General features: G+C 37.8%; 2 protein-coding genes across 2 annotated transcripts; one reads left to right on the plus strand and one right to left on the minus strand.

Annotated features, from left to right (window-relative positions):
- Positions 1 to 1941: 1941 nt before the first annotated feature.
- Positions 1942 to 16454, minus strand: tnfaip8l1 (tumor necrosis factor, alpha-induced protein 8-like 1). Its single transcript, XM_067512359.1, has 3 exons — positions 16103 to 16454; positions 5291 to 5590; positions 1942 to 4484 (listed from the first exon to the last, which is right to left on the minus strand). The coding sequence occupies exons 2-3, from the start codon at positions 5560 to 5562 to the stop codon at positions 4196 to 4198; spliced, it is 561 nt and encodes a 186-aa protein (XP_067368460.1). The 5' UTR covers positions 5563 to 5590; positions 16103 to 16454; the 3' UTR covers positions 1942 to 4195.
- Positions 16455 to 18049: 1595 nt separating this feature from the next.
- On the plus strand, positions 18050 to 24097 carry cope (COPI coat complex subunit epsilon). The gene is made up of 10 exons (XM_067512488.1): positions 18050 to 18207; positions 18381 to 18443; positions 18594 to 18694; positions 20148 to 20300; positions 20896 to 20949; positions 21223 to 21304; positions 21626 to 21781; positions 22437 to 22505; positions 23199 to 23273; positions 23799 to 24097. The coding sequence occupies exons 1-10, from the start codon at positions 18106 to 18108 to the stop codon at positions 23850 to 23852; spliced, it is 909 nt and encodes a 302-aa protein (XP_067368589.1). The 5' UTR covers positions 18050 to 18105; the 3' UTR covers positions 23853 to 24097.
- Positions 24098 to 24220: the final 123 nt, after the last annotated feature.

The following is a 24220-nucleotide window of genomic DNA, read 5'->3' on the forward strand; positions in this document are numbered from 1 at the left end:
ATATGGAAGTGCTCAAAAGGTCGACAGAGGCCTTGTGTAAAATGGGCTTCTCCTTTAACACTCTGCACAGACTGTAATAAGATTTAGAGAGTACGGACGTTGCTTTTAGATTGGGATGTCGGGCTCAACACATGGATTTCCATAGCAATGAGGAACAAAAAGAGACAATGTGCTGACAAAATACTTTACGTGTATGTGACCTCAGTTATAAGCAGACATCAAGTTACTTTTGTCTGCTTTAGGTATCTGCTGCTTCTTCTTTGTGGGTTTATTTGAAAAGTACAAACTACTGCCACCAATATCATCACAGCACTGGCTTATTTTTTTATTTTGCCACCCATCTTTTGACCGCAGTCCGCTCATTAGGCCAAAAAGGCATTTTCAATGGCAGTGTTGATAAAAGAAATGTAGGAATACGACTTTGTGATGTTGGACGCATGCAGAGAACTGCCTGCTGTTTGAACACAGTGCCCTGTGGTTTGTTTGGTTGCACCACCCAGAACTCAAACATTAGGGTGTTTGTGCCCATATTGACAGGCAGCCAGATTTTGCAGTGTAATGCCAAAGCTAACTGCCTGCACCCTTGTAGTGTTGGACCATGAATATCCAGTTCTGTTTGTCATTTTTTAGCAGGCTGTACATGTAAGCAGCTCAAGAGGTGAGACCTTCCTTGGCAGTTTTTGATTCTCGAGAAAAGCATGATGCTACAACAGCCCTGCTCAACTTACTAAAGTTGAGGTTATGTTTGCTCGGTAAACTGCACTTGAGCATGAGTGGAAAGAGTAATGGGTCCTCTGCATGCTTTGTTTTTTAGGACCCCCCTCTTTAGGATGCAGGACAGCTCCTTTGTAGTCACTTCATTATGTAGAAATGATAATTATGCCTCAGTGGAAGCTAGCTTCACCAAAATGTATTAGAGCCCTCATTCACATCCACTGATAATCAAGTCGTGACTCGCCATATTGAAATTTTAATTTTCACAATGTTTGAGCGAGTCAGACGCAGGACTAAAAAAATACAATCCCAATTCCAAAAAAGTTGGGACAACGTGTAAAATGTAAATAAAAACAGAATGCAATAATTTGCATATCTGTATGTTTTATTCACAATACAACGTAAACATCATAAGGTGTTGAAACTGAGACATTTTACCATTTCATGGAAAATATTAGCTCATTTTGAATTTAATGGCAGCAACACATCTCAAAAAAGATGGAACAGGGGCAACAAACGGCTGGGAAAGTAATTGCTGCACATGAAAAACAAATCAAGGAGCATTTAAAAACTAATCAGGCTAATTGGCAACAGGTCAGTCACTTGACTGGGTATAAAAGGATCATTTTAGACAGACAGAGCCTCTTAAATGTAAAGATTGGCAGAGGTTCATATCTCAGTTCTGTCATATAAACCTCTGAACTCTAGGAAGGGCGCATTAACCAAAAAAGCATGTTGAGATAATGACCATTAGAGTATAATTGAACACTTGCTTCTGCAATAACATCTCAAGTGAGCTGCAGAGGAGGATCTACAAACATGCTAGAGACCAAATTATTATCCTGAGAAGTCTGAGAAGCATTCAAAGTCAAAGTCAAACTAAAAACCGAATGCAGAGTTTTACTCATGCTACACTGAATGTTTGTTTCCAAAAACAGAAGCAAGAAATCTTTGTTTTACTAATTTCCTGTTCTATCTGACCGCTGTGTGACCTGGCAGGAAGTGGAAAAAATTACCTAAACTTGAATTTTTTGGTCAGTCAGATGCTTCCACCCCCCTTGCATAGATATGTAACAATGTTACAGAATGAGGAAAGGATTTCAGTGACAATCCTGGTCAGACATGCTTCAATTACCCACCTGACCTTGCCTGAAAATGACAATATCCAACTTACTAATGGTAAGACATTTGGCATGATCAAGAGATTAAAAAAAAAGACAAGAAATGTATTCTTTAAAAAAAAGTAAATTGTTATTATATTTGTTGTGTCTGGATACAATACACAAAAACACTCATATATACAGAAGTGGGGAAACAAAAAACATTTCAATAGTAAAAATACAACATGAAAAATATGCTTTATTTGAGAGCTTGAGTAAAATAAGTGGGGCTGCTGCAGAGATTCTTAATCTTTCTCTCGTCATGGATTTTAAACCGGGTCAGATTTAAACTATCCCTGAGATGTGTAGGGATTGGAGAAAATGGCATCTAAAGACAATTAAAGTCAACTGTTTTGGGAGACTTAGGGAAAGGATTTACTTTAAAGCCTCCCAAAATGAGTCTGAGTTAAATTGTTCTAAATAACAAGGACACACACAGGAAAGACATTTAAGAATTAAAAAGGTGAAAACAAAACCAATAAAACAAAACAGCCACCACCTTTGTATTTATCTATTATCATTACTAGCAGGGTTATAATTATCAAGTGCATAATGTTTTGGAAGTGTTCCTCTGTAAGAAAAACTACAGCTTGAGTAACACCAGTCTTCTTTTCTTTGGCAGAGATGCTGAGGATGAAGTTAAAGTTTCAGCAATCCTATCTGGAAAAGCACAGCGCTTATTACACGGCTCAATTTCCAATTCTCTCACAGGTATGCACACAAATACACACACACACACGATGCAGACACAGAATACAAAATGAGGCGGCAGCACAAAACAATCACCCAGACAGGCTCAGTGATACAAAAACACAGACAAAAAGGAAAGAGTTATTATGTGAGGTTGAAGAGGGATACTAGTAACTATTCATATGCTGCTTTATAAGAAACACAACAACATCTTTCACTCCATTAAAGGACTTGCATCACACAAATAGAGATGTTATCGCAATCACATTACATGAGGCTACTGTGTGGTGAAATAGAGTAGCTGCTTAACAGAGGCAGGCTGCAGGCCATTATACCACCACAGAGCAGGGAGCTATAATTGCAATAGTAGAGTACAATCAGGTGCTGTGTTTGTCTCTGCTCTAATCTCTATACCATGGCCTGGCTCTTTTCATAGAAACCAAGCTGCAGTTTTCCTCCAGCCTTTCATCTGACTGCTCATGGGGAGTCTTTACAGCTCAGATCTGACAGAATTTGAACCAGAGTTTTAGTGCTTTTAGGATAAACCCGAGGCAATGCTGATAAATCTGAAACAGTGCTGACCCAGGGCTCCTGTATCTGTTATGATGAATACTTGGCCTGGCCTATCCTTTTATGCCTGTGATAAAATGCCAGAGCAATCTTTGCACCATGCACCTGGTGCCACATTGTGCCCCTCCCATACTATGTTTATGGCATTTATAGATGCAAAGTAGAATGTTTTTGAAAGCGGATCAGCGTATCACCAGTTAGACAATCGAGTCAGCACAGAGGCAATCAACATTACCCAGCACAATCAAATTCCTTCATTTTTAAGGCCCCCCCCCAATGACCCAAATACCTTTGTGTTTGTTGTGGTGGCTATAAAGCAGACTATTAAAAACAACACTAGTTTTACAGGTGCCTTCTAATCAAAAGCCTGGCCTCTCTACAAAGTGGAGTTCAGTGCATGATGGCGAGAGGTGTAAAATGCTGGCTAAGCAAGATTACTCCACTGCTGTGCTTCACATGGTTAAACTGTTGTAGAAAAGTTCAGTACAGCGCTTGTTCAGGATTAAGTGAAATACTACTTTTAGGAAACAAAACATAAAACAAAACATTGCTCATTTACGTCAATGGGTATTTGGGATATATGGAAATTCACTTTCTTTCCTCTCTTGGTGCTCACAAAAACATTTTCATCCATTACAAAAGGCATCTAATAGAACTATAACTAAAGGCCTGTCCCTGGATTCAGGTCTTTACTTAAGGAGCAAGCATAGTGCCCCTGGAGTGAATGAATGTAGTGAAAAAATATTTTTTTTAAAGGCACAGCTGTCAAGGCTTTTACGTCTGTATATAGTGATAAGAGTGTGAGGTTTTACATTCATTTAAAAAAATGTGCTGGGTTTTATTTACTTTAAAATAACAGAAAAACAGACTGGAGTAGAAAAAGACTTTGGGCTAACTAGCCAAGAAAACGTCAGTGTTACAGTAATGTCTGAAAGGCACACACAAACCAACAAATTAAAAAAAAGTGTTCATCATCACCACAATAAAAAAACTAAATCTTGCAAGATGTTACATAAGGGGTGACAAGAGGTAAAGGTGCCTGATGATGAGGCAAATAGAGGTCAGAGGTTCCCATCATCAAGCATCTTGTTGACCCCATTACAGATCTTCTGCAGGTGAGCACGATAAACTTCTGAAGGCCCGTAGAGAGCTGCCAGGAAGTCACAGTCGGCAAAGTGATTGAAGACGTGATTGATTCTCGAGTGGCTCTTGGCTGTTAGGTGACGTTTGGTGGCCTGGTGCAGCAATTCACGACAATCATTCAAAATGGCGCTCATAACACGGCGATCAAAGGTGAACTCAATTTGGTGAAAGCTGACCGCTGTCATGGCCAGAGTGTGGGCCTTCTTCCTGTGATACAAGAAGGAGGAAGAGAGGCTGTCAGTTTCTAATTCTGACTGGAACAGCACAAGCAAGTAAAAATAGAAACTGCTGTCTTATGATTTCCTTCAGAAAAGTTCCCCAACCCCCCCTGACATCAGTAATAGTATTGCCCTTCACAGCGATACATCTCCATGCAAATATAATCACCATTCTCCATACTGTGCACTTATGCCTACTTCAGATGCCTCCAAGCTGAGTTTTACTATTTTAGTGGAAAATATATAAACTGATGTAAAAATCAATTTCCTTAATTTGCTTTCATCAGCACACAGCATTGTACTTGAACTGCAGTCAGCCCCACCTGAAACTCTCAACCTTTTCACATGGAACAAAAAATTATTTAAACATATGGGAGGCTGTTTCAAAAGGTTTTCATTTGAGCCACTTTAAAAGACATTTTTTTTGAAAAGTAAATGATATTTGTTTCCTTTCTAAGAGTTTGATGATAAGATTAGGGTGGAGGAAGGAGGTCTAGCTCAGCATAAGTAGATAGGTTATTGGAAAAACAAGTAGTCTGGTCTTGTGCAGTGTTCAGAAGGTGACCAGCACATCTAACGCTCATGCCTAACTTATAAAGCATATATAAATGTCGTTTAACCTGTACACAAACAGAACAGCAAAGTTCTCAACATCTACAAATAAGCAAAACACAAAAAAGTTTAACAAAATTATGTACTTTCTTAATATTAAGCTAAGCTAGTTCTAAATGGTATGGGTCCTCTCATGCAACTCATGAAAAGAGGGCAAACAAAATAAGCACTTTTGCTGTCTACCTAAAGTTCTCCACTAAGATCAGCTCTTCATTGCTGAACTGGTTGTTTCTGTAGAGTACCCCTAGCTTGACCACCATCTTGATCAGGTTCTTGATGATCTTCTGGGATTCCTTGCGGTTGCGAGTGTACTCCTTAGTGACACGGTACAGCTCATCCAGCACTTCACTGCTGGTATCATCAATGAAGAGGTTAGCCATGCTCTTGGTAGCCATCTTGCTCATCACCTTCTTCTGTGCCTGCAAGGCTAAACTCTTGGTACTGAAGGAGTCCATGGTCAAGTCTGTGTCAAAATGAGATAAGCTAAAGAGAGAAAAGAGAAATGCAGTTAAATGGCAACAGACAACGTTTTGCAGAAGTCTTTTAAAATGCATAAAATCTCTTTCACGCAAATGTACAACACCACCAGTGAAATAAACAGTATAGCTATAAGTATAAAGGGAGAGGAACCTTCTCCTTAGATATCCACTTACACTTTCTCATTTCGAAAGCAAAAAGTACCAAAGATATTACCTTGATAGCCTGTAATGTGTGAGGTTATTGCAAATAACATTTACACTGATACTGTTTAAACTGCAAGGCCAAGAACTGTCCCCTTTATCAGATAATGAGCCGTGGCAGCTGTCAAATTAGCTCTGGCTCAGAGCCTGCAAGGTAGTTAACAAAGAATGTGTCGTTACACGTGTAGGTGGAAAGTCAGTTACAACACGACCACGCAAAGCAGACCTTGTTATCTGGGTGTCTCATCTGCTGAATGCAATGAGAGAACAAGGTGTGCACATGTGACAGTGCGCCAATTCGCTTACCGCAAACATGTACGATGCTGTTTCTAACCGTGTGACGGTGTTTTAGTGTTTGTGGACCAGTGCAAGGTGACTCAGTAAAAGCTTTGCACATGACTGAGGTCCATTAAGTGTGTGTGTGTGTGTGTGTGTGTGTGTGTGTGTGGTGGTGGGGGGGGTTCAGGGTCACAGGGGCTGCTACTGCTCACTAGACCTCCCATTTCTTCCTTCTAATGAGGCAGGTGCGCATCATGATTTTAGAAAGTCTCAATGAGTTCTGCAAGTCACTTCTTCAGGTTGTACTTCCGTTCAGTGATTTTGACACCAGCAGCACGACCTTGGGTCAGGCTTGTCCATCACAAATATGTGATGGATGCTACAGTACCAATCTTCAGACAAACTGAAAGACACTTACAAATGGTAACAGTAACTGACCGTTCCACTTAATAAAACACCATAAGCATTAGAGAAGTCTAAGTCACAATCTGGGGCAAGAATTAACTCTCACTATAATATGGGGAGAGTTGCATGCTGGGCTATGTTCTGAGTCTAAATGCTTTTCTGATGCTCTTCCGACCAAAATATGTGTCTATCGCACTGTGTATTGAAGACAGCAAGCACCAAAAGCTGACACTGAATATATGCATTTGTATTCCTCTTGCAAATCATAGACTTTATTTGATCAAAGTTCTTCCTTGTGTTTATACACAAAGATAACATTTAATATTTGACAAGTTCTGCTTCAATTGTTGGATGAAAAAAAATAACATTTGATGAAAACATGTTTGTATTTCTCAAAGTAAGCCATTAGATAAAAGTATTCCTTTGGTGTCGGTATGCAAAGTCAAAGGCACCGGTATGAATAAAATAATGCGTAGCCTCAGGAATCAAGAAAGTATATAAACCAAAAAGTAAACACTTCCTCACCTCAGGGAAAAAAAACATAAACAGTCAGATTGTTTCAGTGATATATCTTCCTGTCACTGAAATGCTAAATATAGTCTAATAGATGACTGGCACAGTGAAAACAAAATAATCCTATTTAGGCAGTGTCCCATTCATACCACAGTAGGTGAATATTATTTATACAATACCCCTCCACATGAAAGAGACCCTAAAGCTTAACTGAAAATCTGTATGACTGGCAAATTGCGTGTCTGTGTGCTGGAGAATAATAAAACTCCAAAGCAGAAGAGGTGCTATTAGTGCCACACACAAAATGAGAGGTGACATATCCCTGCTGGGTGACTTGTGATTTTTACTGTTGTTGGTAGTAGAAGGTAGTGCGCCTGCTGCTACTGTGTGACTTTCATTCCTCTCCTTCCCTCATCCCCCTCTCTTTCTGCAATGCCTCTCTAAGAATATCAATAAGACTCCTTGGAGAGAGTGTCAGCAGGATGCCTCCCAGAGAACAGACACAAGAGGGAAAGGGAGAGATGTTGCAAGAGAGGTCATCTGATGCTGAATCTAGTTTTACTCCCTCTCTTGATGCAGGTGGTGGACAATTAATCGGACCTGTTGCCGTGCTGATTAAGGAGCACTGGCAGATCCTAACAACCATTTCCCCATGACTGTAACTCTAAACTTGCCAAGCTGCACTTGTTGCACAAATCCTATTCTGATGCAACGTGTGTGAAACCGATAACAAGAAGAAATGCACTAATGATCAGACTGAAACTAGATTTAAAAAAGGGGGAACTTGAGAACTCTATTTCTATGTGAAAAACAAACAATTACACAAATAGAGATGCAGCCTCAAAATGAGAATCACTTATCGCAATACTTTAAGTACTCTGTTTTTACCTCCCTCTCTTCCTCTCCATGCCCCTGCCAATGGATGTACAAGAGATTAGAAGTGTGAGTGGATAACAGGCACATTAAGAAAAGCAGCCTCTGTCTGATTAGGAGTTGATTTCATAGTATTCAGTAAATTCAGCTCTTGTAAAGCACCAAAGCAATCATAGCTGTCACCTCTCCATGGACAAAAACACACAAAAAAAAGGAGGAGGGAAAAGAGGTGAGACAAAAATGGAGTGTTTGCTATTCATAGGTATGAAAAGCAAACACTTTAAACCTGGTGGCACTTAGATTGTCCGAGTTTTTACTGAGAGCCAAAGAGAGCCACAACAAAGCTGGGCACTTTTACCTTCATGATGGAGAGTGATTCTCACTGTGACTCTCATCCTCAAGGGACAAGCGCTCGGAGTGATGAAAAGGTTTTCAATCTAGGAATCGTTTTTTTGGTGACTTTGCAGAATGAGATTGGTTAGTGCAAAACCTAAATGGCCTGTGAAGTCCAGTGCCCAGGGAAAGCCTGGCCAACACTGACACAGCATTGCCATAGTATTTAGAGGCAAAATTTTAACAGATTTAAGAGGGAACAAGAAATGACAGCAGCAAACACTCCTGAGTGTTTTAGAGAAATACACAAGCCTTAGTCATCACAGCACGCAGAAGTCACACAAATATCTGCACACTTGTATGCACACACATTACTAACAGGCCTGGCTTGCAGAGCAGCTGAAAATGAAATGAAAAACAAAGACAAAGACAGATTGCAGCAGCTAGAAGCTCCTCAGCATAATTACGGTAGTTAAGACAATCTACAAAATCATCAACTCGCTCACAAAGACTAGCATGCAAAACCTCAGCAAACATGACTCATGAAAATGAAACCAGACCCTACAGTGTTAGATGGATGTCTTATGACAGTGAAGGAGCCTGGCTAATGTACCCAGGGACCTGCCCACTCTCTTTCAGGTGTAGACAGCTCTGTCAAGAGTGTGTGACAGCCTGGCAGAGGTAAAAAGAGGCTGTGATGACGAAGAAATAACCTACATGTCCTCTATAGTCCTAGGAGGATTGTTGATGCACGGCTAGATAAGCTGGAGAGAACCTTTATTATCAAGGTTTCATTTGCTTGGCCTCTAAGGGTTTCAGGGCTGTTAAAGCTGATGTCTGGGGAGTGGATACTTCAGTCAAAGGCTTTTTTCTTAACTTTGGGCAAAGAGCAAGGTGACAACTCCTACAGCTGTCATTTTGATTTAGTGCATCTATAATGTAACTGCTTCAGTGAATAAGCTCTACAATAACTTGACATTTACATTTTACACCCTAGAACCTATTGGCATTGTGTAACCAACTGAATGCCACAATTTGAAATATACTTTAGCTCCAACCATCAGTAAAAAATATGCACTTCACAAATGCCTGGCTATATAATAACTGTTACAAGCAGGCCTCAAGAACTATGTTTGTTCTTATTAGTAAATGCTGAAAATGTTATTTAGTTGTAGGTTTAATCTTTGTTAGTTATGCTGAATGCAAGTGAAGGTTTAAAATACAGGCATTCTGGAAAAAACGCACATACATTTCCTTAAATATAGCCTAAAAGTCAAAATGATATCCTGAAATAATATGGTTTATGGAGAGCTGCAAAGATACCCACTTAGTGTGGCAAAGAGAATTATTAGTTTCAGTGATTAGACAACTGGTCTGTCTCATGAATAATTAACACAAACATTTTCAATATACCTGACTGCAATGTCTGAAAAATGTTTTTCACAAAACTGCAAAATAAGTAAAAAAAAAAAGTATCTGCTTGTGATTTATATTTAGATTCTGAATAGGAAATTAAGTTTGATATGTAATTAGGCTATCTGTAACTTTCAGTTAAACTGTAAATTCAGTGTTAATAAGACAAAGTTAAGAATCAGTCATTCAACTTTTTTCTCAACCTCTACATCTTTGTCAGCTCTGCAGGGGCTACAGATGAAAATTTGCTTTTAGCTATAACTGCTACCATAAATAAAATACATTTTCCCAGTGAAGTAGACAAACAATAAATAAATCGGTAAATATTGTACCATTACACTATTTACCGATTTGTTAATTATTACAGCGTCAATCACAGTTGCAAAGAGTCAAAAATTTCACATTCAAACTGCAGTTCAGAAGTTATTATATTTATCATGAAATAAATCAGAAAAAAATTAAAATTCTCACATTTGAAAAAAAGCTGTTAACAGTAAATGTTTTGATTTTTCTTAACATAAATTAATAAACTATTTGATGATTAATATATCTGTTTTTTAGTGATTTATAATATTTTTCTGCAACTGAAACATTTCCTACATTGAATCAAAAATGTATAAAGCCCAAGAGGAGATGTTAGAACAGAAGATATTGCACAGGTTACTTCATAGAAACATGTTTGCGCCTTTTGGCTGCTCATTTTTGGAATAGGCTCTCCAAGATGGGCATTGAGCATGATCCAGGATGCAGCTTCTGCATTGACTGTACTCACTCATCAGTCAAACTACAGCTAAGATGTGACAGGTGAGAAAAGGGGAAGGAATTGGATACACCTGTGGCTTACACCCACTCCAACCCATGCCACCATGCCTCATGAGGAAGAAGAGGACACAGCTCTCAAAATATCACCCCTCTTCTACCTGCTGCCAATCTAGGCAGCTTGTTGGATTGTGATAACACCCAGAATAAAGAGAAAAACAACAAAGTGTGCGTTTCTACAGTGCTTTGCTGCCACAAGTTGCTAAAAAAGCTTTGGCAGACAGTGCAGAACTTTCCATGACACTTCATCTTTCAAGTGATTGGTTGATGGCAGCAGAAAATGTCACGACTTTTATCCTCTTCAGGGATCACTAGTCACACGGATTGGGGAACTGTGACCCTGAAAGTGACAACACTATCGGCACAGAAAATCTTCGCTGTCTTTGGCTGAAACCTGTTGTTGAAAACACCCCAGTATTTCTAGGGATTTACAATGTACCCTTTCTGAACAGACATAAATCATACACAGTTAAAACAACCCTAATTATCTGCTTTTAAAATAATGTGTATCCACAATTACAACTGATATTTAATGTTGGTATTTAAAAATTTCCAGCCCTATAATATAGTACTGTTTCTTTTTGTAATTCACAAGCAGAAAAGCAGGAAAAATCCATGAACCTAAGTTCCAAGTCACATACTATGGAAATGAAATGTCCAGTTTGAGTCCAGCTGATGCCCGTCCCCTGCAAAACCTCCCTGTTCATCTCTTCTGCTGTTTTCCTGTCACTGCTGATTGTGTAACAAATCCATTTATTTAATCCAATCTATTTTAAAAAGCTGAAAACTGTTCAGAAACTAAAGATTTCTCAAATGTAATTAGCTCATTTTCTCTGGGTATTGGTTCAAAACAAAGTTTGTTAATTACCAGAAATCAACAAAGCCAAAAATTCATACTTGTGAAATTTAAAATTGTGAGGCATTTATTTTATATAAGTAGACAATTATAAACTTACATCTGATTAAACTCTGATTAGCAGAGAACTGAACTAATATTAACACAATTACAAAGCAACATCTGCAGATTTAATCCAATCTTGTAGTAAATAGACTGTATAATAAAAGCTTTGAAAGACACAGTTTAACAGTTGTTGATTTTCATAATTAATCATTTGATTCCAAAATTTTTTTAACTAAAACATATTCAGTGGTCGCATTGCATTTCAGAAGTTGGAATTTGGAAGTGATACAGTGCCAACAAAATTTAAACATGATAAGTATCATAAAGGTAGTATTTATTGCGGAGGTGCACAACTGCATGACATTATGTTTTAAAGTATATACACATTTGCTGCCTTTCAGTTGAAATCTCACAAGTAAAGTGAGTAGAAAAACAAACTATTCCACAACTATTCCATGCTAATCAAAATAAAAGCTTCACAACATTGCACAATTGCTGGGGAAAAAAGAAACAAAACCAAAAAGAAAACAACAAAATTGTGGATGCCTGAGAAAAACTTTCAGTGAAAAAAAAAAAAATAAAGTTTCTTGATCTTGACCAAAAGCATTATGGATGTCATTATAATGAATTCTTACAGGAAAAACTTCCTTCTCCACAAATTCTTCCCAGCTGTATGACACAATCGGTCTCTGATTTGAGAAACAATAGACAATTCGGGTAGTTATATAAGGTGCATCCGTGCTTTGTGTTCACAGAGGACAAGTAACCACTCAAATGAGCTGTACTACTGAAACCACTCTGCTGTTAGCGAATCAACAGCAGGATTTCAGGACAACTGAACACTGCAATTTCAGCTTTCATCAAGTTTTGTCGTGTTTGTCTCCTTCTCTTGAGATGTTGCATAACAGAGGAGGTGCTGACTGCTAATAAGAGAGCTAGTGCTGGGAATGTTATGTCTTTTAACAATCGTATATAGCTTATATTGCGGATGTATATGTCTGTGTAATTGTCTCTTTTATACACACATTCTTCTAGTTCAATACCTCTAACTTAAGTGTCTTAAATGCATCCATAACAGATGTAACACGCATATGGACACATACCACATGCTAAATGCTTTGGATGGAGTGGATTTCTGCACGAGGGTTATGTGCTCTTAATTCTCAACTTCCCACACAATCATCTATAAAGACTTGCACAGATCTGTTGAGAAAGGCGACAATCAGTGCCTTTTCGCTCAGATACTATTCCCCAGCCTCCCCCCCCTTTTTAAAGTTTTCTTACATTTGCCAGATCCTGCTGAACAATTAATATTTAACACATCGGCATATAATGGATTGGGAATTAATAATTTAGCCTGTCGTTTTGGACTAAAATAGACTGGAGGCTAAGAGAAGTCTGCAGTGGTGCAACAGGTTGGAGTAGAGATGTGGGACAAGGATAAAGGGTGGACACTAAGCACATACAGTAAAAGACAGTGGCAGTGAGCTGGTGGCATTAATTTAAGAAGATCAGTCAGTTTTACGCATGTGTAATAAGCTTGGGAATACAGCAGCTGCTGCACTGCTCGGGGGCCAACACAACGCTCACTGACAACATTTGTTCTAGTGTTAAAATTCATAAGTGTGCAGTTGTTTTATGGTTACAACTGCGCTGATTTTAAATAACATGTCTGTTCTTTATTATTCCTTAGTTTTCACAAAGAATACACAACTCATCCACTCTCACAAGACTTCACTTTGACTGCCATGTCCAAGTTTTAATTACATGTTGTTTACAATATTATAGGCATCTTAACACTACTGCTAATAATGTAATACATAATTAAGTGCTAACTGGTGCTGCAGCTATGACCGATGTCTGGCCCCATGACATTTTAATTAAGGCCACCATAAGAACAAGGCACATTATGACAAATTTTCCTCACATCAAGCCTAGAGACCATAATTTGTTAACTCATGTTATTGGAGTGGCAAATACCAGTGTGCTTGGCTACGAGAACGATGGGGATGGAGATCAGGCCTTAACACAACAGGACTTGACTTTGACTCAAGCTCATGAGCCCTGTCTATTGGCAGATAATGCAATACCTCACTCTATTTCAAACAATGCCATGATATTTGGAGGTCATGTGGCTCTGCTCTTTCAGACAGGGCCACATGCTCCGAGTGTTTCAGGTTTCCAGGGAAACTGGAGGCCACCTGCGTGCTAGACTGAACTTTGCAGCCTAGTAAAAGCAGGTCAAACACCTCTCTTGTCTTGCCAATGGGTTACCATGGATTCTCCTCAGCAGGAACAACAGTGTTTTTGGCATTACTGCAGCGCTTTCAAGCTCTGCCCTTAATAATACTGCATGGGGAACGTCTGGCAACGTGACTGTATTGTCCTGACTGTATACGCACTCAGTGGCAGGGAGCTGCATAGATACAGTTACACTGAAATATACATGAATAAGGCTTGCCAGCCTCTGCTTGATGCTGCTGGGCAATTATTGTATATTATTATTTATTGTCATTCAGAATCATAGTGTGCCGAAACAAAGATAAAACTGTTGTGAAGCACAAAGCTATGATTAATGAAGAAGAGCACATACTCATTAAAACCAGTCATGGATGAAATCTAAAACAAATGGACTTTAATTGTACTTCTATTGTATTGTATTGCTATGCTTCACTATATTCCCATGCTGCCAAAAGCAATGGCGACCATTTTTATTATTTTAGAGCTGCAATTAATAATTTTTTAATCAATTATCATATTGATTAACTAATTTATCTTTTATACCACAAAATGTCAAAAATTGTGAAGCTCAAGATGGTGCCTTCATATTGTTAATTATGTCAAACAGGCCAAAACCCAAAGATATTCAATTTACACTAAAGACATTTCTACTTTTTAAAATTCTGACATGCCCATAGGATTCAGCCTATCAGAAAGAATGTGTGAAAAATGCCCATCGCAAGGTCCAAGGAGACAGCTTTAAATTGTCAGTTATCAAACAAGCAGCCAGAAATCCAAAGATATTCATTTAAAAGAATATAAATCAATGTGAAATAGCAAATGATTACAAATGAAAAGCTACTCTCATGTTATTTTTATAATTAATGGATTGTTAGATTAGGTTGTGATTCTGTCTCAGAATTCAGGGTTCAGGGGAATTCAGGGTTTCAAATTTGGATAAGCCTGTATCTTAACATGAGTTACTATTTCAGTTTATATTCTTGGCCGGATTTGTGCCTTGCCATACATTCATTGTGGAAGTGTATAAAGAGTTCCTCGGTTCATTGTTTGTTTTTTTGGTCTGATTAATTATTGACATTACAGGATACAGAGTTATGTGCTTTTCTATACTATAACCAATTTGGCAATTTCAGTTTTCTAAAGGTGGACTCCATTCATGTTGTACAGATGCATCTCGGGGCCATTCAGAGCAAACACGATGCACCTTGCCACAATCTGGAATCCCACAGCAAAGGGATTGAAAACATATGTAAATGTGTGATTCGACTTTTAATATTTGTACTTTTTTTTTAAATAAAAATGTTTTTAGTTTTTAATTAATTTTAATTACACTACAACACAGCAAAGTGTCCAGAGAGTGAAAGGATCAAAATACTTCCTGAAGTGGCCACACACTTATTACGTTATTTATTCTGGCCCTTCCTTAGCTCACTTGACAGCTGCTGCTACTTTACCACCAATAAAGGCACAAAAGAAGCCCTGGTAACTAAAACAAAGTATCATTTCAAAAATCATTCCACCACTCACACAGCTAATGCAAGGAGAGAGGCAGTGGCCATAATTCGTTTCACATGTCTATTGAGGTTGTGCATGATAATCTTTGCTACTACCTGGCTGCAAAGAGAAGCTATTCATTCACAATAAAGCCTTGTTCTGGAAAAGCTTTGCAATGTAAACACTGCACTGTGTTACAGAACATATCATTGTTTGCGAAGCATATGTCATCAGTCTAGGTTTGGGGTGGATTACACTGCAACAACAATGAGGCTTATGAGGTGTCCAAACAAATCAATTCTTTTTACCATTTGTTTGTGTTTTGTTTTTGTTTGTTTTTTGTTCCTCCATGTTTTACTCGATTGTGAGTATGGGAAAGATTGTACATTGTAAATGCAAGAGCGAGATTTCTTTGAAATGTTGTTTTCACTTGCCTTAATCCATTTTCCCTAAGCCCTGGATAATAACATTTAAAATATTATGCAAATGTTTTCTAACCACTGGTTTTACACATGATTTGCCTTCCAACAATATTTCTCATTACCCATCAATAATTATAAAGCTAGGCCAAACTCTCTTCTGATAACATAAATATGCGAAATAGTATGAACGCTGCTGCTGCACTGTTTCTATCTAGCTAACTATGTTACATTAAAAACTGTAAAGCCAAGTCAATATATGAATTTTATTACCATTAGCTTACGTCTTTTCATTACATGTGTTTAAATCATGTATACTATAATCACAGTGCGGAATTGAAATCACGTCGTAACTGATTTCCTTAAAAAGATGATGACCGTTACTTCCGCTAACCTCGTATTGTAAATAAATACCGCCTGTCAAACAAAGACAAGTTATCCCAACAAACAGAACTAAGACTTTTTAAGTAAAACTTTTCCACACGATTCTGAAAACGTTAGTGAGAAGTGAAAAAGGCAAAGTTTTAATGACCTAATGAGTCGGGACTGATTAAGCCACAGGCCTCTGATGCGACCGTTGGGGTTTCATTAAGATCGACCGTTAACGTCGACACTATGGACTCACCTTTCTCGCAGCCCGGTGGGACTCAGCAGCTTTCCGCCAGCAAAATGACAAGTTAATCTCCACCAAATCTCAAGTCTTCATCCTGACGGTGCAGGGAAAGTCACCTCACTGCATGTTGTCTTGTTCGTTTACCCGTAATTTCGGATGTAAAGCGTCCTCCCCTTTGGTTTAGTAACAGTGTATCAGGAACAGATGTGTCAATTATTGAACGACTGTTTCTTCTCTCGGCTGCTGTGAGATCGGTTACAAGAGTTTGTTGTAACCCGATTCCTCCTTCTAAAAAAAAAGTTTCAAACTTCAGTGGGACCTGGCAATGAAGAGATTGATGGTGGCGTGGGCCAATGAAGACGTTACATGAGGAAAAGACCAGCCCAATCAAGCCAAAAGAAAGGACTTTTTACAGCCAACACATTCCCTGCCCCCATTAGGGTTTCCAGTAATTATCCATGTCCAGTCCCAAGGCTGAAAATTTCCCAGAGGAAATGGTGTAAAGGGAACAATGGACAGGAACTGTGCAAAGTAGTTTTTCTGTCACGGCAGAAAAAAAAATCTGTCTGTTGGCTTGTTAAATGATACAGTATTGGGATTTTAATTACATCAACATTTCATCATGCAGTCTGAGAGAAAAACTTCCATAACATTCCTAACATTTATTTCAACAATATTGCCCAGGCTGCTGCTGATTCCTGCGTTTGAGGTTTGGGGGGAGTACAGATTTTTTTTCAGCGGATGTTTTTAGGATATAAGAGGTTTCGTCTCATCTCATTTAATGAGGACACAGGAATCCCCGAGGTCAAAATAGCCTTGCTGTATTATTTTAACCCTGAGGCAATAGGTATTGAAATACCCAACGAGTTGAAACGCCATATTTCCAGGGACCTCTGATCAGCAATTTTGACATTACTAGCCTTTTTATCGTCTCTCAGAATCACATTGTGATCCTGCCCCATAGCCTATCAATATTTCTATTTCTTATTTTAACAATTTTCTATCAAAATAGAATAAGTTGTAAGACACATTAAGTGATTAAATTGTTATGGGGCGACCTCTACTGGTATTTTATAAATATTAGGGTAAACATGCTGAATTCTCTTTTTTTCCCCTACAAAGGTGGGACATCTTCTTTTAATGTCTGGTATTAAGTTTAGAGCTGCAACAACCATTATATTGAGCTATAAATTTTATTTGAAAACACTTTTTTACAAATGTTTCAAACCCAAATCTCTTCTTCATTAATCCGTTCGCAGCCTTTAATGAAAGTGCACGTCTTTTTATATAAGTGCCCACAATTTACACTGCGTGTTGCAGTAAAAGTTTTTCCTGTGCAGGTGGCCAAGAATTGCTTTGAGAAAGCTTTTTGAAGAATTTTTTCAAATAAAGGCAATATTTAACTGTGTGCCTAATGTGTCAAGAAAGGCTTTATTAAGTAGGGGTTTGATTACAGCAACCTTAGATAGATAGATAGATAGATAGATTAATCAGATATAATATGGCCATATTGATATCTTAATAATATAGTAAAATATATTTGACTAGTCTGGTAAGGATGGGGTATGAGAGACATGCTGGTGGATTAGATGAAGCAATAGAAATTAGAACATTGTTTAGGGGGAACAAAGAAGTGCAAATGGTAGTAAGATCTTCAGATTCCCAGGTTGACTCCATATCATTTGGATTTGGTTAATCTTGTTAATAGGAAATTATATATGTTTTAAAATCTATCGTGAACACTTTTATTGTTTTGGTTTGTATAGTTTATTATATAATAAGCCTAGTTGCATAAAATAAGCAAAAACCCAAACAAAGAACACAAAAGAGTAATACGTTTGCAAAGTACATGTAATAGATCCATATTATAGTTTTTGACATAATATAAAGCCTTGCCTGCGCCTTGTGTTGATGTCACTGGTGTTTTTGTTGTTGAACTTCACCTCCCATAATCCTCTATGGAAAGCAGAAAGGTGACGTATTTTTGCTACGTGTCAGGAAGTTCTGCAGTCAAGATGGCCGCACAACAGAGTGATGTTGATGAGCTCTTCGATGTAAAAAATGCGTATTACATTGGTAGTTATCAACAATGTATTAATGAGGCCCAGAAGGTGAAGGTATGTTAATAGTCCAGTGTTTTGAAATGCATTACTTTGGCATCTTGCTGGCTGCCAACAGCCTTGCACTACCTTTGCGGGCAACAGTGCTAACGCTAACGTTCAATATGTTAGCTAATATTTCTTTCACTGGATCAAATTGAGTTGCTTCTTCTTGTGATTTGTCTTCGCAGCCATCATCACCAGAAAAAGAGATTGAGAGGGACATGTTTTTGTACAGAGCATACATTGCCCAGGTAAGACGGATAAAACTCGTGTCACAGCTCAGTTTCTTGTCACAAGCAAGTAACTAACTGTATCTGTATTTTTTCCGCTAGAAGTTATTTGCTTGATTTACAGTGTGATCGCTTTCCCAGTCTGACTTTCTGTGTTCTGTGTTATTGCAGAGGAAGTATGCTGTTGTTCTGGATGACATAAAGGGCATCTCTTCACCAGAGCTTCAAGCTGTTAAGATGTTTGCTGAATATTTGTCCAGTGAAAGCAAAAGGTAAGGTTTTGCATTAGCAGTGCTATAAGATGTCACGTTATTCGAATATTTTCTGTCATTGGAGGATTCTTTTAGCAATGAAGGAAAAATTCACAGGCTGTCCGTCATTTTAACTGATCAGAAAACTGAAGGCAATGTATGATAACTTAAAGTAATTCACCGCTCTGGGTTGTTTGTGGTGAGTGTGCCTATTAAGTACATTCCTCTAGTCTTGACCTTGATCTCACAGAACCTGCTGTCTAGCTGGCTTTAGGCATTGCATTGTTTTGCATTTCAACATGGTAATTTCTGTGGCATCACACTCATGTAGGCAGGTACAGATATTTTTAAATGTGTAAACCTCTAACATGGTGCAGGTAACTTATACTGCAAACAAAAGATTCTTGAGAGTGCCTTGAGATGACTTTGTTGTGAATTGGTGCTATATAAATAAAGTTGAATTTAATTGAATTGAATGGAATTCTCTTCATAGTATGCCGGCATCATCTCCGAACTTAAGACTGCACACAACAAGTTTTGCTATTCAGGTGCTGACATTGCACTGAAGAAACACAGACTACAGGGTTTGGAGCTTATCTTTGACTGTGGGTTACAGAGGGCTGCAGCTTTCATACACCACCCTACTCTGACAAACAATTGTAGAAGCTTATTTTCCTTAACTTATATCTGTAGCAGGATTGACAGGCTAACCATTTTTCTAACATGAAAGGGGGACAGTGTGCAAGTCATCAGTATTAATATATTAAATGTTTTCTGTGGGAAACTCAGTTGATTGGACATGATTTGGAAAGGCATACACCTGTCTATATAAGGTCCCATAGTATAACATTCCCAGTCAGAGCCCAGACTTGAGCCCGATTGAACATCTCTGGAGAGATCTGAAAATAGCTGTGTATGGAGCTTGAGAGGTACTGCAAAGAAGAATGGGAGAAACTGGTCAAAGACAGGTGTGCCAGGTTTGTAGCATCATCACTCAATGAAACTTGAGGCCGTAATTGGTGCTAATTGTGCTTCTACATAGTATTAAGAAAGGCAGTGAATACTTATGTATGTGTGATTTTTATTTATTTTTTTATTTTTTTCTTTTAATGAATTTGCGAAGATTTCAAACAAACTTCCATCACGTTGTCATTATGGGGTATTGCTTGTAGAATGTTGAGGAAAATTATGAACTTGATGGAATAAGGCTGTAACATAACAAAATGTGGAAAAACTAAGCACTGTGAATACTTTCTGGATGCACTGTATCTCAGTTTCAACATCTGATATGTTGTTTATGTTCTCTTGTGAATAACATATGGGTAATGAGATTTGTAAATTATTACCATCAGTTTTATTTATGTTTTACACATCGTCCCAACTTTTTTTGAATTGGGGTTGTACTTGATTGTGATTAAAGTATTCTTTGAGCTCTTTTTATCTGAATTGTTTCCATGTTGCTGTTTTTGTGCAGGGATGCGATTGTTGCTGATCTTGATAAGAAGATGGCAAAGAGCGTGGATGCGGCCAACACCACCTTCCTCCTTATGGCTGCTTCCATCTACTATCATGAGAGGAACACAGATGCTGCTCTCAGGACTCTGCACCAGGGAGAAAGCCTTGAGTGGTAAGAAGAGATCAGGGGTTTATTTTCAGGTTATATAAGGTTAATTCAAAAATTGTTCAGGAACTAAATAGAATTAAAACAAAGGTTTCTTTCTTTCCACCTTGCAATAAAATATATCTTCAACCACCCAGGCAATATGTCCATAAATATAAAGGAAAGTGTAATTATTAAGTTGGACTGCATTTTAAATTATTTGAGTGCATTCTAACAAAAAGGTTGATGCATCTAAGGATCATAGTATGGAAAGTGACTGCTGCTACAGAAAATACAGTTTTTGTGTTTTACCACTTTTGACTATGAAGATGAGGAGAAATATCAGATTATTTGATTATTTGGTATGATTATTGAGAGGCTTCTAAAATAAACTGCTTTGTGACTCATCATGCTATTAAATGTACCCATAGAAGCACAAGCTAATATGTTAACAATGCTATCTGAAGTCATCATATTCTCTAAAGTTTTCTAATTATTGAAAAAAACAACATCTCCACATCACTAACTGATGTCCCACTGGGTTTATTAAGTACCTTCAGTTTTGAAGACATTGGTATAAAACTGACCCAAATGTCCATAATTATTTTTGGTTATTTTTCAGCATTGCCATGACCATTCAGGTGTTGCTGAGTCTGGATCGTGTGGATCTTGCAAGGTAGAGCTCAATTTGATTTCCTCATACAAAAAACGTGATGAACAGATGATTTGCATTGAATTGTTTGGGCAGCTTTGTTATGTGTTGGCTTATGGAAAACCTCCAGGTGCTTTTGGGAAATGTTTAGTAATGTCATTTGGCAGTTTGTTAAAATTTACAATGTGGATGGTTCAGACTTTTATTTACACAATATCTAAATGAAGTCTGGATTCCTGCGTGATTCTAGGCTGTGTCCCTCTAAGAGTAATGACACAACTCTTTTCTCATGGACAGGAAAGAGCTGAAGAAGATGCAGGAGCAAGATGAGGATGCCACTCTAACCCAGCTAGCCACAGCCTGGGTTAATATTGCTGTGGTGAGGAGACAATAATTCTAGCATGTAGTATTACATCTATATCTGTTACAACATCCAAATAAAAATTCTGTTCATTACAATATCATTGTCACCACTAGATTTGTATTGTGATCCACTGAAGCTGCAGGCAGGGTAGTATTTAACAATAATTCAGGTAGTATATAGATTTAAACATAAGAAAATTAATAACTTTATGACCAATGCAGGGCAGTGTAGCAATGAAACTCCAGAAGATGGCTTTTTTAACAGGATCACTGACTAACTCAAATTATACAGTATTTCTTCTCGCCTGCCTTTTATTGCATTTACTTATTGTTCTAGGGTGGAGACAAGCTGCAGGATGCCTACTACATTTTCCAGGAGATGTCTGATAAGTACTCATCTACACTGCTGCTGCTTAATGGGCAGGCAGCCTGTTATATGGCTCAGAATAAGTGGGAGGAAGCTGAAGGAGTACTACAGGAGGCACTTGACAAGGTTAGTTGACAAGTGTCTCTTTTTTCTTACCTTATCTAGGTTCAAAAAGCCTGTTTCTCATCCCATCCTCAAATCCTGTCACATTTAAAATTTTTAAGGTATGTCCAGTATCACAAATCTCAGATATAGGGCCAAAAGCTTCCCATTCTGTGGATGTTTCTCACAAGAAGTATATATGAACTTCCTGAATTGTAACAGCAGATGGCACTACATCTCTTGTTTTCTATGCTACAGTTATTTCAATTTGTAGATGCTAACATCATAATTCCATTATGTGTCACAGGTTGACATTAATAACTGTACTGTACATCACTACAAACAATTTTGATAGTTTTGGTGGAGTGTTTCTTTTTACTTTGTGTATTTTCCTTATTTGCAGTGTTTGACATGCACTGCTCTGTGGTTATAAAAGTTACAAATTACAGTGTGGTTTATGCAGAAATAAAGAAAATTCTAGGCAGTTCACAAAATGCCACTCTAGATGTAGTAATATACACTTTGGGTTTAAAGTTCTAATTTTATGTTAAATGCCAAGATGAAATTGCTGCCAATCAGAATGCATGATTGTCTTTTACTGTGTAGTTTGCACTTGTTCATTTATCTTGGTGAGAAAAGGTGTCTCACTTTCTGTTTATCTCTGTCTTCCCCCTTACAGGACAGCAGTCATCCTGAGACGCTGATCAACCTCATAGTACTGACTCAGCACCTGGGTAAAGCTCCTGAGGTGAGACTTTGACCCTGGAGCTGATAATGAGGGCACTGCTTTAACAGGCATCAGTTTTCTTATAGACAATCTCACCCTCAGTGGTGGCAAGATGGACTTCAAATTGGACTAGTGGACTTCAAAAGTCCACTAACACTCTTAAGAATATTATTTGCATTTGTGTTGATTAAGCTAAGCCTAAGCAGTTAGTGAAGCTATGTCTTAATTGTCTTTGTCTGTTATTGTGAAACTGGCTGTCTAAGCATATCTACTTGTAAAGTGCTTTCTGTGTGAATTACACAACTTGTAAGTCAAAGTTTATGAGATAAAGACTTAGAAGATTATCTCCTGCACCTTAGATAAACTAAATGATAATGCAGTAGAATTTTGACCATTGTATCAAAGGTATCATTTAAAACTGTGATAATAATTGACTAGCAAGACTCACTGAAGGGTAAGTTGAATTACGGTGATAGTTTTACCAAACACCTCTGAAACCAAGATCAACTGTAGAAAGATCATCATGTGGAAAAAAATAAATAGAACTGTTGTACTTTTGAAAGAAATTAGCTTTTTTCAAGCACTGAAATACATATTTTGTTGTTTACAGGTTTTCGTAGACATTGCTTTGTTTTACACTTGAATAGTGTTTTTAGAGGCTTTTGTGTTGTCAATTTCAGACTTTTGCATGACTTTTGTATTTTATGTCTGCAGGTAACCAATCGGTATCTTTCTCAGCTGAAAGATGCACACAAAGCCCATCCATTCCTCAAGGACTATTTAGCCAAGGTACGTTTCTTGTGTCACCATGTTATTGAGTGCTCTTTGTTATGTTATGATTGTGGTAGAATTGTAACCATTCAATCTTGACTGCTCTGCAGCTTTATTATCATGATTGCTTGAAACTATATAATAAGTAAATTAGATACAGGAAAAAATACTTAAACACATTTTCCCAAAGCAAAACATACTCAAAGTGGGAAGCGTCTGACCTGTGGCAAGAGCTGTTTTGATTCAGATCCACTTCGAATTGTTGACTGGCCCTTAAAACCTTTACTCTGTTATAATTTCAATGCTTGGCTTGGTTGTTTTGATGTGGTAGTGGGTTACTTTTGAGTCTAGCTAATGAGAGCATTAAAGTGAATCTTTAGCCTTTTTCACATATTGTATTAGGATCACACAAGATGGATAAAAACATACTAAAGTTGGGTTACACGAATAATAAACAAGCCATGCAATGCACAGCTGTTTCAGCAGTCAGATGTTTCTTTTTAGCTAGGTTAACTGATTCCTCTGCTCTTTGTTTTTCTCCAGGAGAATGAGTTTGACAGACTAGCAATGCAGTATGCTCCTACTGCTACAGCTTAAGACATTCTGCTGAGATGACTCTTCCCTGCTCTCACACAAACACACACCTCTATTTGTTTAGACTTTTACATGTTAGCAAAATTATGGCTGTTTTTTTTAAGCCAGACTAAAAGTTATTATTTCCCTTGGAATTAGAATAAACCTGGCTCTCTGTTCTTTATAAATTTACATTTATTTTATGGATATCAACCGTTTTGTTTGATGTAAACAATACTTATAAATCAAATTAAACATTTAATACCTGTGTTGTGTTTAAAGTGTGTTTTTGTGAGCAAACAGAAGGTACATGTACATACACAAATGTGAAAATACATGAAGTGAATTACCAACTGGGCAAAACGAACAACTGTCCACACCTTCTGATTTGA

Source organism: Channa argus, chromosome 8 (assembly GCF_033026475.1).
Source record: "Channa argus isolate prfri chromosome 8, Channa argus male v1.0, whole genome shotgun sequence".
NCBI classification, from domain to species: domain Eukaryota; kingdom Metazoa; phylum Chordata; class Actinopteri; order Anabantiformes; family Channidae; genus Channa; species Channa argus.